Raw genomic sequence first — 13,872 nt, forward strand, 5'->3', positions numbered from 1 at the left:
CAAAAAAAAAAAAACATAATAACCCATTGAATAGCTTTGGATACTTCCTAACGTTACTTTGATTATTTTTATTAGAAAAAAATATAATTTGTTACAGTATCCTTTTAAACAAATGTTTACTAAGTCACTCTTTCAAAGATAAGACGTAGTTGTTGAATTTAGCCTTTATGTTATTATTTTTAATTTATATAGAGAAGAAGTTAATACTATTTTAAATTTACAAGAAAATAAATATTTAAAATTATTGTATCACACACTGGACATTTTAAAAATTAGTTGAAGTGTTTACTTGTTTTTTATTAAGTTAACAAATAAATTAATCTCTATGCAGGCGTGTCGGATTCTCAAATTAATTTTACATGTATATTTTATTAAATTAGTTTTTATGTGTGTAAACATCACTGGTCTAGTCTTTGTCACCGTTAATTCTTAAATTATTATTGATTTATAGGTTTGGATATCAAATTAAAAATACGTAAACCAAATAACTAATGTACAATAATAGAACTAAGTCAGAAAACTTATATATATATATATATATATATATGAACATAATTGATAACATATTTTTGGTATGTTAGTATTTTTAATTGGGTATTTACTAAAAAATTGTTTTAGTGAATATTCAATTTTTATTTTATTTCTACAGGATAAGGTGATTATTGTTTTTGTGTCATTGTCTTTAATTTGTAGATTAACTCACATTTTTTCTTTTCAATTTCTTTTAACTTGTCAACTTGTTGTTAGGGAAGAAAAAAAAGTAAATTAATCAATAAATCATATGAGAATATACTTAAATGAGAATAAAAAGTAACTTAAAGGACTATTAAAGCCAAAATTCTTAATAAAGACAATTAAATTATTTAACTTTTTAAAGATAAATTAAATATTAATTATATATATATATATATATATCGGTTTTTCATTATTACATTTAGATGAACATTAACATACTCTCATGGTAAAAGGCATAACATTATAATTAAAAAAAAAGAATGATGATGATGATTTCAAAGGAAGAGATTAAAAGTTATACTCTTATATATCTTTAAGGGATTTTGTGTCCATAACTTTATTGTTGGGACATGCTTTTAAATTTTGATGATAAAAAATTAATTGTGAGGTACTAGTAAATCACAACAATGGTTAAATTTGCATTAATACTGAAAGATTATAGCTGAAGTGGGGTAAAGAATAAAACTTTTTGATTTTGAAGGTATCTCTGACTTCGTAAGCAATATCTAGTTTTCCCCACACTTCATTGTCGTTCGTTTACTTTTGGAACGGCTACTATAAAATGGGTCCCTTCCATCAAAAAAAATTGGTGGCAGCTATCATCTTCAACACTTTCTTTTATAATCCTTCTATTCAAATTAATTAAAAATTTGATGAAAACAAAGATAGATTTATAAAAGAACAACTCATGCTATCTTAATTTTAAAATAACTAATTAACAACATTTTTTTAAAAAAACATAACAATTATAGATAAGAAACAATTACATAAAAAAATCTCAAATATACAAGTAGATCTAAACCTAATTAATTTTATAAAATTGAATTAAATTTAAAAGACTTTATTCGATTTTAATTAATCGCTATCATATCATTATCATAAATCTCATTTTATAAGGTTAGATATATTTATACTAAAATAAAAATAACTTTTCACATGTTTTGTGGAGAATTAATTTCCCAACACCTCACTACAAGAAAATTATAAAATAGAAACTAATTTTAGAGACTAAAAATAGTTAATTGTTATAGTGACTAAAAAAATTGTAGTTTCTAAATTAGTTTATATTATTGTTAAATGGTTTTTAAATTAGTATCTAATTAGCTATCAAGGTTTTTGCAACTACATTTAGAGTCTAAATAATTGGTAGTTAAAATCTTGGTAGCTAATTAGATACCAGCTTAAAAATTACTTAAAAATAATAAAAATTAATTTAAAAACTATTTTTTTTAATTTTTAAAATGGTCTATAATTTAGTCACTATAAAAGTTAATTATTTTTTTCTTTAAAATTGATTTTTATTTGATGATTTTGTTAAAGTGTATTGAGAAGAAAAATCTTGGAGGTGCCTAAATTTAAGAATTACTAATGGATTAAATTGTAATTTTGGTGTAATGTACAACTATAAGAGTGTGGTTTTCCATTGAATGAATAATCCTGCATTTAATGGTGAAAGAAGTGATCCACAAATCATGGCTCATGCAAAATATCTTAGCATAAATACATGACAATTCAAAATTGTATAACTCCTGTGCTTTGGGGAGCAAAAAGACTCTGTGAGGACACGTGGCAGACAACAAGTGATACTATGGAAATGAAATGATAATAACTAAGATCTTATGCATTATAACTATATCCCAATATTTATTATGGAGTCACTCCCAAGTTAATGAGTGAAAGTGACATTCGCACCACCATTTTGCACCATAATAATAATCAAATTAAATCAACTCTAACTTTTTGTTTTTTGCTCAATATAGTATGCATGTGGCATCAAGATAAAGACCATTCTTGAAATATAGACATTTTTTTAGAGTTAACCTACTTATAGTCTTCATTCTTTTTATGAGTATGGATTATATTTATAGGGTATTTTATATATTTTGATGACAATAAATTATAGTTTATATTTATTTAATCATTTAAAAATATATATATTTTATCACTTTTGGAAACAAGCACAATAATTTTTTAATAAAAATAACTATTCTTGATAAAGTAAAATCTCACTTTATGAAAATTTATATTATTAATTAATATGACTTGATTTATAAAAGATGGGTAAAAATACAAATAACCAATTTTATAAATATTAAATTATATATTATATCAGTTATACAATAAATCAGTGTAATATTTATTTATTTATATTAATTATTAAGATATTTAATGTAGAATATTTGTTATTAGAGTACAAAAATACATATTCACTCTTATTTCTTTCCTATAATTTTGTTTCACTAAATTTTCTCATTTATTTTCCTTCTAAATATTTTCTCTTTTTTTTTTATTCTATTGTTATTATTAATTACATTAGTATAAAAAGAGTGTTTTGCAATATTTATAAACATCTATTCAAGTAGGAATGTCATCTAATAAAATGCAGTGACAATTTTAAAATTAACATGATCATATAAACGATGATTTTGTTCGTAAACATCACCTATATCTTAATTTAAAAAAATTATATTTTTATTTTACTTATGATATAGACAACGATTATGTTAATAATCGTAGGCTATAATTATGTTATAGACTATGGTTGTGATCGGCGTTTATAAATAAAAACTATAATTATAAAATTGTTCTCTATGAATTTTAAAAATCACTATCTTAAAATATTTTTGGAGTGGTATTATCAAAAGTCTTTCATCCTTTCATTATTATGTGTTATCTAGATTTAATATTTATTTCATGTTTTAGTTTATTATTTTATTTCACGTGATGTTGAGCATGATCTAATTAAATTATGATTTGAGATGATTTTTCCATCTCTCACTAAAAAAAACCCATTAATGACAACTTTTGTTACATATAATGTTACTTAAAACAATTATTATATACGTGTATCATGATTCCTTCTACCACTATAGATCTTATGCTTGTAGAGTTTAAAGTGATGTTTTACTAGATCTACTGCACCACGTATCATTTACTATATTATATAAAATAACAATTTAAATTTTTAATTAGTATCGATTTAATGGTACATCAAGATGTCATTATTCTTATTTCATATCATGTTTCCAATTGATATTATTATGATAAATTTTAAAAGATAATACGTTATTTTTTAACTGTTGGAACTGAAAATTTGTATTAATTTTTTTTAATAAAAACTTTTATATTAAGCATCATGCAATTTAAGATCTCAGCTGACACCTCAATTAACACAATCATTTGTCCTATGAAAAAAATGTTATTAAAAAAAATACAAAAATACGATATCTTAATTAAACAACTGATTTCTAATCTTATAACTTAATTAAGATCTTAATTTTTACAATTTTACAAAATATAATAAAAAAGTATATACAAGCAAAGAAAATTTAACTCTAAGAATAATTAACCAACAATTTTCATTACTTTTTAAAATATGAAAAAGTATTCAAAAGTACTTCTATGAAGATATCTATAAAAATTAACTATTATATTCCAAAACTACTAAACTAATTACATGAAATAACATTATCTAAAATGCTAATATATGTGTAATAAATATTGTTTCCTTTCACTAGATCATCTTTTGATTACGGATCATCACTTCTAATATATAGTGTTTGGAATAAATAAAATATATATTTTATTTCAATCAACTTCATAAAAACCGTTGAACAAATATTACAAAACAAACAAAAGTCAATCATTAAAAAAATTTAGAAGAAATAATTAATTTGATAATTGAAATTAAAATGATCTTCGTAAAAAGAAATACAATATGAATACAAAATATATTTCCTTTTTACCTATGATCATGTTCTTAGATTCGAGTCGTCTAAATTTTGGTATGAAGCCTTGTAAAAAGCAAAAGGTTCTTGGAAACATTCCATTCCATAACCATAGGTGAGGCACAAGGTACACACAAAAATGGTGGGAAGAAAAATAATGACTTAAAAGGTAAGAAAATGATAAAGATTTCGAGAGTCCTAATTTTGAGAGGATTATAATATCAATAATAGGGACTCAATCTTAGAGGCACTGCATTTTTAGAGAAAAAATAGTTTTGATAATGTGTTTGGGTTAATTTTTTTAGTGAGTTAAATTTTGGGAAGAGGATGAGAAAAGATAACAGACAAAAATGAGAAATGTGACAATTTTGTAGACACTACCATGTTAAAATTATCATTACTAATATGTTTTTTTTAAGCTCTACATAAAAATTGTACTACAACTTGAATAAATGAAAGCATCATTATTCCATCTAAACCAAAATGTGAAGGTGGTAATAATGTTATAACAAAACATTTTAAACTTTTGTACATCATTTTGCTCACAAAAAATAATATAAAAATATGTTTGTAAACAAAATTATATAGATACTAAAAAATAAGGTCAATTCATAGTATATAAGTATGTATGAATCTCGTTTTATAAGCTGATTTTGTAAGGTTGAGTTAAATTTAAATTCTTAAAATAATATTAAAATTTTGAAATAATGATTGTGTGAGTAAATAAATAAAAAATATCACATGTACTTTGAACATAATTAAGTTGTATTACAGTCTAAGATAATTTAAAATTAAATTGTTTCCTTGCCTGCTTTAATCCATGTAGAGTTTACAGATCTATCTAAAATTATAAAAATTAAAATCTACAAGAAAAAAATATCTAAATTTCTTTATAAAATTCATCATAAAAATAATGTTATTTACATATACTTGATGATGAATAATTTATTATTTATCACTTTAAAGATAGAAATAAATCCAAGGATAATATCATCTTCTATATCAATTGTGAACTATTATAAATAAATTATTTGTTATATGAATTATATCTATACCAATCATATAATTAAGGTAAAATTTAAAATAAAAATCCAAGAGTAAATATAGTTTTATATTTTCTTATTAAATAATGCTACTTGACATCAAGAATATCACTTTTTTTTATAAGAGTTGGATATCACTTTTTACTAGAGTTTTATTATACTATCTTTGTCATATCTATGATTTAAAGGTGATTTTAATAAAAACAATAAAATTAAATTAGTTAAAGTTTATTAATATTGTAATCACTAGATTATTTCTTTTATGTTTAAGTGTGAAAACATTAGATAGATAAGTAATAGTTAATTATTCATCTGTTAATAAATAACCCATATTATTAGTAACCTGTAATTTTATATTTTTAATGGGCACAAAACAATACACCATAAAAAAAAAACATTGTTTCACCATTTTACATTTCATGATGTGCATGAATGGCAAAGAAAGCATAATAATAATTCTAAATAAAACTGGACCCCTCATTAAATTGAAATGATTTGACCTCTAAATTATTATTTGTCACTTAATTGTAACATCTATAGAGCTTCAATGTTCCATCTTTTGAATTGTTCTTAGATTGAGACAACCAAACACTCCCTAATTTTAATTCAACGCCGTTATTGAACTGTTGCCATATATTTTTAAAATATTTCATATTTGACACAACATTTTCTCACCATTTATTTCCAACTATTATTTTTATACGACAATACCCAGGATAATTTTTGTAAAGAATTTCATTGACATGCCAGTGCAAAATTTTTAGAATATTAACTATGATAAAAAAAATCCTCTTTTAAGATAATTTTTTTGAAATAATTATTATAGAAATTCATAATTTTAATATTTAATATGTTTAATGGTTTGCGGCTAAATAAAAATGTAACTAAAATAATTTAAATGAAATGTGAAACATTTAACATTATCATGGTATATATTGTTTTTTATTAAAAGGGTGATAATTAGTTTTTTTTTTCAAGAAGGAAAAGAAAATAGATAAAGAAGGAAATTACGATTTTAAATACTTCACCTAAAGTAGTCATAAAGTAAATTTACATTGATTATTTGATGATAGATTTGGTGAATTTTCATGCGATTATTTTCATGCTACTTCTTTGGACCTTTTAGTACGCTAAAAAACACGTTTGGTTGCCATTGAAATTTTACATTGAATTGAATGCGTATCCAACTCAAAATTACATAAGTGATCAAACATCATCATGTACGGAGGAAAGAGTATATTTTGGTTTTATTGTTAATTTAGAATTTGGATTTTTTTATTTATTTCCTTTCTAATGTTCTTATAAATTATATAAATTATTATATAATAAAAGCTATCTCGATGTTAAATTCATTAAGATAATATCGTTAATTATGTATTGTTTTTTAGAGTTCAAAAGTGTGACAATTTTATCATTGAAAATCATCTTATAGAATTAAGAGAATAATATATTCTGATATTTAACATAAAAATAAAGACGATTTAAACACACTTTTCACCCCAAAAATTTATAAAATACCATTTAATAACACTTGAATGATGTTATTCTAATAAAATTAAGGTTATTAAAGAGTAGATTATAATTTTTTTAAATTGATTAAAATATCTAATTTCAAATAATCTTTTGCTATATTTGTTTAATATATTGTTTTAAATAAATTATATAATTACTGTTAGTAAATCTAAAGAAGAAGTTTTAGTTATAAACTAAGCATCAAGAGCAACATAAATTACAGATAACAAATAAGTAAATTTTGGTTGTACGTGAAGTCAAGGCACATAATACATTACTCATGTTTAGTTTGAGCTGCATTGAATTCCCAGCACAACGAAATTTTACTGCAATTTATTTTATTTCAATTATTATAGATTTTATCTTATCCAACGAATTTCAGGGAAAAGTAACCAAAATCAAGCTCATAACTCGGTTCGGCACCGAATTCTGGCACGTTTGCTTTTAGTAAATAATAATAAAGTGATTTTGTGAACTTTTTTTTGCAGTAGGTGATTAATTGAGAAAAAAAATGTATCTAAAAAATATTAGAATGGAATAAAAGGGGAAAAACATTTACTTCAATTAAATCATAAAATGTTATAAGAACACAAAATGGAGTCTGAATTTTACTGTGAAGAAGGAATCAACTTGTGTTCTGAAAACACAAAGCTGTCTTTGTCAAGAGTGGACTCTGCAGTACAGCGCACAGTACCTGCATGCGTCTTGCCACACACTATAAGCACCTCGACGATTCAGCATTCGCCACGTCATCAAGGTCCTCTGATCGATAAATGATGAGATTGAGACGAGATTCAGCGCTCTCACGGTCGGCACAATCAACGGTCTACAACGAATCTGAAATGGCTTGCTGGCCCGAGAAGCAGGGTAACATTCCCCTAAGACAGTTCGACACCACGGTCCTCGAGCACGATTCGTTCTCTCTCGCCATTCCCAAGATAAAGCAACCAACACGAAAGAGAGAGAGAGAGAGAGAAAAGGAAAAGGAAGAGAGAAAGACAGAGAAAGAGAGAGAAAGCGCGAGGAGAATAAGAATAACAGAGCCACTCTTCCGATGAAGTTAATCGGCGACGGAGCCGATGGCCGGAAGGTACTCGTCGGGGTAAAATTAGATCCTTGCAGCCGCGAATTGCTGACGTGGGCGCTCGTCAAGGTGGCTGAGTCCGGTGACCTCGTCATTGCGCTTCACGTCCTCGACTCAATCACTGGTTTCTCTCTCTCCATCTCTCTCTCTATCTCTAACGCTATTTTCGTTCTTAATCTGAATCGTGATTTTTGTTGTTGCAGAGGGAACGGCATCGCTGTTATCTCTCGTGAAAACTTTCGACTCCGTTCTCGCCGTTTATGAAGGCTTCTGCAACCTAAAACAGGTTCGTTTCGCCGTTACTTTTTCCGTTTCGGTCTAGTGAAATAAATGTACTCCGTTTCGAAACTCTCAAACGGCTTTTGTGTCGTCTCAGGTTGGTCTGAGGCTTAAAGTGTGTCGCGGTGACTCGGTTCGGAAGGTTCTGGTGCAAGAGGCCAAGACGTTTGGAGTTTCCACCGTGATTTTGGGAACTTCTAAGTCTCATCACACTATTCGTTCTTCCGCGTGGGTTGCGAAGTACTGTGCGAAGAAATTGCCGAAGTGTATCTCTGTCTTCTCTGTAGATAATGGCAAAATTGCTTTCCGGAGAGAAGCAAATGGAAATTGTGGTGATCGAGGTTCTGATTTATTTTCCGTATTTTCTACGTTTATCTTGTTTTATTTGGTGCGTTGTTGTATGATGATATGTGCTTTGTCTGTGAAATGTGTTTTACTTATTGTAGTTAGGTCAGACAAATAAACGAGAATGATAGAGTTTTACTTTCATTGCAGAAAAATCACCCGAAGGGTCAAGTTTGTCGCCAAAGGCGTTGGTGGTTTATTCAAACAAGGACATAAAGAGTTGTGGAAGTTGTGCATTGCAAGAGATTTCTGGGACTGTGTTTGAGCGAGGGTTGTGTGATGATGTTGAGAAGGGTGATTCGCTTGCTTTGGTTCCGTTTAAGAAGCTTGATGATGGTTCTTGTTTTTCCGTTGTGGTGGATAACACGAAGCATAAACCTGGCTGGTCACTGCTTCGCAATGTGTTTCATCACAAGAAGCATTCCCCAAAATCTTCCACGAAAAATACATATATTTTCCAAAGGGCTTTGCGGCAGCCGAATTTTCATTCTTCAGCTGTAGTCCATCCGGATCATAAGCAAATTAGTATTGAGCAGATTGATGATTCCCCTCTCGATGGGGTGAGTGGTGCCATTGTACCATATGGATCTGCTACTATTGTTACCCTTCCCTCCATTAGCTATAAGTCGGGTAACCTACCTGATGAATTGTTGATATTACAAGAAAAGTACTCATCTTCTTGCACATTACATAGTTTGCAGGAGCTTGTATCTGCAACCTCCAACTTCGCACCAGGTTAGCTTTTACTGCTTCAACTTACTCTTTTCTGTTTTTGTCTTGGTTGCTTGCTTTGTGGTTTTTTCTGATAGGTTTTTTTCTCAATTGTTTCAGAGAATTTGGTTGGCAAAGGTGGTTGTAGTTATGTTTACAGAGGATGTCTTCCAGATGGCAAGGAATTGGCGGTGAAAATTTTGAAGCCATCTGAAAACGTGATAAAGGAGTTTGTTCAGGAAATTGAGATCATTACAACTTTGCGCCACAAGAACATAATATCTATATCTGGCTTTTGCTTAGAGGGCGACCATTTGCTACTAGTTTACGATTTTTTGTCAAGGGGAAGCCTAGAAGAAAACCTTCACGGTAGATATTTATTTGGCTTTGTTTTCTAAGGATTGCATAAATCTTTCATTCTCTAATTTGTCATTCTTTCTTGTACTTTCTGATAAAGGCAACAAGGCGGACTGTAGTGCATTTGGTTGGCAAGAAAGGTACAAGGTGGCTGTGGGTGTAGCTGAGGCACTGGATTATCTGCATAATGGCTGTGCTAAGGCTGTTATCCACAGGGATGTGAAATCTTCTAATATCCTTCTTTCAGATGATTTTGAGCCTAAGGTATTGTAACACATTTTCTTCCCTTCAGTTAGGTGATGACATTGTTGCCCTTTGAAACATCTTCCACTTGATTTCAGTTATACCTGTCCTTAAATCTATGTGTTTTCCCTTCAGCTTTCAGATTTTGGACTGGCTAGTTGGGGTTCATCTTCTTCCCATATTACTTGTACCGATGTAGCTGGAACTTTTGGGTCAGTATCATCCCTCCTGTTCCTTCTTTGGATTGTTTACCGTTTCTTTTGATGTGCTGTTCTGATCAAGTTTTATCTGGCAGATACCTCGCACCTGAGTATTTTATGCACGGTAGAGTGACTGATAAAATTGATGTATATGCTTTTGGTGTTGTACTCCTTGAGCTTCTATCAAATAGGAAGCCCATTAACAATGAATGTCCAAAGGGACAGGAGAGCCTTGTTATGTGGGTAAGTTTTCCTTCTCAGCTATAAATTCAGCATGTAAGATTGTTACAACACCGTACGTAAATGAATGAATGTGGACCAATATATGAACAAGACTTCCTGCGTGTACTATATGCTATGACTTGACTCAAATGAGATTAATGACAATATCCAGGCAACACCAATCCTTAAAGGTGGGAAGGTTACCCAGTTGCTTGATCCAAACCTAGGCATTGAATACGATGATTGCCAGATGAAGAGAATGGTTTTGGCCGCTAGTCTCTGCATTAGACGGGTACCTAGACTGCGGCCTCAAATCAGCCTTGTAAGTCTTTTTGCCTGTGCAAAGATGCTCCATTCCATTCTTCCGTTTACTTCCTTCTGAATAGCAGCCATTTTATTTTCCAATGATGCAGATATTGAAACTTCTGCGTGGTGATGAAGAGGTGACAAGATGGGCAGAACAAGAAGCTAATGCACCACAGGAACTTGATGGTTTTGACGAGGAACCAGTTCCAACTAACATACAGTCCCACCTGAACCTTGCTTTGATGGACCTGGAGGATGATGCGGTTTCTATCAGTAGCACTGAGCAGAGTGTATCTTTGGAGGACTATTTGCAGGGAAGATGGAGTCGCTGTTCAAGTTTTGACTGACAAGTTCATTTCGATACCATATTGGAATCAAATGTTTGTTTCATATATTATGTTCGTCTATCTTAGGTTTAGATTTTAAGTTCTGCGGTATCACAGATTGGGTCTTGGAAGAGAGGTCCAACAGCAAAAAGTTCTGTCCCCCCTCCTTGACTTTGTAGCTACGTACGTCTCAATCTGTATTCCGAAAAGCTTTTAGCAGTAGAACACATCTTGGCGAGCTTTTGGGAGCAAATTCTAACGGGCTAATTCTGTAAACTTCTATAGAAAAGATGTAAATTACATATTTCACAATGAGAGATCGTTGTCTTGCTTCATAGTGGCCTGGTGCCACTGCTTGTTTCTTTTATCTTTTTTTTTTAACTGTAATAACTATTTCCATGTTTTCTTCTTGTAGTGTGAAATTGTGAATAAACTGAGCATTAAAATTTGAGAGTATAAGGCCACTTTCACTGGATTTAGATGCAATTCTTATAGAATCAAATATAAAGGGAGTATGTATATATGTATGGGGCGATGCATAGTGAGGTATGTTTCGGCTAATAAAAAATAGACGTAAGTATCGGCTTAATCATGTGCTAAAAGGTAACAATCATCTTTAATAAAATGAATCAAATCAAAGTTTAAATAAGGTTACCGAATTAAGATGAATAAAATAAAATATGAAACAAAAGGAATTAATGAGATAACTGAAAAGTTAATTCAAGAATTTAAAAAGGTTAACAACACTCAGAAAATAAAATAAAAATTATAAAAAATTGTAAATGATTTAATTCATATAATTTGAATTATTTTTATTATTAAAAATCATTAAATATTAAATTCTAATTTTATTATCATTACATGAATTTATTTTTATTACTATTATTATTTATTTTATTATTAATATTGTTACTGCAATTTTTCATATTTTTTTTATTATTATTTTTCATTTAATATTTCTATTATTACTACTTTTTTTTATTGATATTATTATGATTATTATTTATATAACATAATCGATTATTATGATTATGTTATATAACATAATGACAACTTTCCTTAACATACTACAAAAGAAATAACGAATTATGATAATCATAATTCTTTGCTTATTTGAAATAGAAACGAAGAAAATTTGTGTTATAGTGGACTTCTCAACAAACACTTCTAGGTAATAGGCAAGCACTTAATATCCATTCCATAGTGGGAATTAACCAAAACTGCAGTTTATCTCGATAATTTAAAAAAATATTTGATTTGCATTCTTATTCAAGTCGTCAACTTAATATTTGAAAATCAAAGTTATTAACATATTTTATAAATTCAAAGGCATATAAATACTATCTCTCAAAATATTTTTAACACTCAACTCAACACTTATACTTTGTTTGCTTTAAGGATGTCCTATCCAAGAGAAAAAATGTGAATACATATCTATAATTTGGATTAAGGGATGTGCAGGAAAGGAGGAAAATGAATCTGTATTAACAATGATTTCTCTTATTCACCTCATATGCAAATATCTGAGAGAAAAATCACCTGGGATGGTGGTGTTTTTTCTTTTTGACATTTTTTTGTTTTGTCATTTTTGCAATAATATATATAATAATACTTTTTATTTTTATTTTTAATTTTTATGTCATAGTTATCATATATTATGATATTTCATACTTTATTTTATATATTTTTTTCTTTATAAATAAATACGTTGTACAATTTACTCTATATATAATATTTTTTTATTATAAAATATCTTTCAAAATATTTACATGGTTATGTATTTTTATACAATCTAAATCAATTTGTATAAAAGACTTTTAAAATATATAAATAAATATAACAATAAATTTGTATATGCTTAGATAATATTATTTTATGATTTTTTTTATGTTTCGATAATATTAAGTAACTCGTATTTTTTTAAAGTAATTATTTAACGATATCAAAATAAATTATTCAATTGTATCAAAATAATTTAAAATATTTCAATTAATTCAAATATACAAACATAAATCGTATTTTATTATTTAAATATTTTTAAATACAATAGTAAATTTGTAAACTTACATTTTACACTTTTAAAAAAATCTTATAATCATCATATTACTTACAAACTTCAATCAACTTTTTTCACAAATTTACTATAACCTACCTCAATCCAAACACACATACTTTCTTCACATTTTTCTCTCAAATCCTCACACTCTCAAATCCTTACAGATTTTCTTCCTAATCCAAAAACAACCTAAACAACCTATTGGCGGATTGTGAGATTGAGGAGAATATTGTAAGTGAGAAAGTGAGTTGAATGTTTAGAAGTGTGAGGAAAAAATGGATTTACGGGATGCAAGTCTTTTCTCTTCCAATTACAAAGAAAAGACAACTCTAGCAAGGAAAGTCATGTCACCAAATTGGAAAATACCGTCTTTACCCTTATTTTTTGGGGTGCATGTGAGCTTTTCCAACTTTGTGCATCTCTGAAGATTTGATGCATGCAGTGACACAGAACAGAAGGCAGAGATAGATTCCTGAGGGGCACTTATATTTGTGTTGACCTTGGTACTTCAAGTTCAATGAAATTCAAATTAAATAGCTTTTCCACTCTACTTCCTTCTTCTCACTTGTTTCTTCTTCTTCTTCTTCTCATATTCTTCTCACATTGTTGCTTCTTCTCAGCGCCGCAGACCTTTGTTTCTTCTTCGCAGATAAGCACTGGAGAATTTTTTTTGGTAAACATAACCGATTTTAATCCATTTTCAATATCTGTGTTGTGGAGTATGA

The 13,872-nt window shown here is 28.4% G+C and overlaps 1 protein-coding gene across 1 annotated transcript; it reads left to right on the top strand.

Moving 5' to 3' along the window:
• The first annotated feature begins 7,764 nt into the window (after window positions 1–7,764).
• LOC137820136 (protein kinase STUNTED) lies at window positions 7,765–11,426 on the top strand. The gene is made up of 10 exons (XM_068623982.1): window positions 7,765–8,226; window positions 8,306–8,388; window positions 8,479–8,722; window positions 8,877–9,461; window positions 9,558–9,806; window positions 9,895–10,058; window positions 10,173–10,249; window positions 10,333–10,480; window positions 10,632–10,781; window positions 10,873–11,426. The coding sequence occupies exons 1-10, from the start codon at window positions 8,073–8,075 to the stop codon at window positions 11,110–11,112; spliced, it is 2,094 nt and encodes a 697-aa protein (XP_068480083.1). The 5' UTR covers window positions 7,765–8,072; the 3' UTR covers window positions 11,113–11,426.
• Window positions 11,427–13,872: the final 2,446 nt, after the last annotated feature.

The sequence above is a fragment of the Phaseolus vulgaris genome, chromosome 9 (genome assembly GCF_000499845.2).
Source record: "Phaseolus vulgaris cultivar G19833 chromosome 9, P. vulgaris v2.0, whole genome shotgun sequence".
NCBI lineage: Eukaryota > Viridiplantae > Streptophyta > Magnoliopsida > Fabales > Fabaceae > Phaseolus > Phaseolus vulgaris.

Bases quoted from the DNA above. Each gene is read 5' to 3' on its own strand.
- LOC137820136 (XM_068623982.1), top strand. From the start codon at position 8,073: ATGAAGTTAATCGGCGACGGAGCCGATGGCCGGAAGGTACTCGTCGGG. The intron at 8,227-8,305 runs GTTTCTCTCTCT...TTGTTGTTGCAG, and splicing joins CGTCCTCGACTCAATCACTG to AGGGAACGGCATCGCTGTTA. The intron at 9,807-9,894 runs GTAGATATTTAT...TTTCTGATAAAG, and splicing joins CCTAGAAGAAAACCTTCACG to GCAACAAGGCGGACTGTAGT.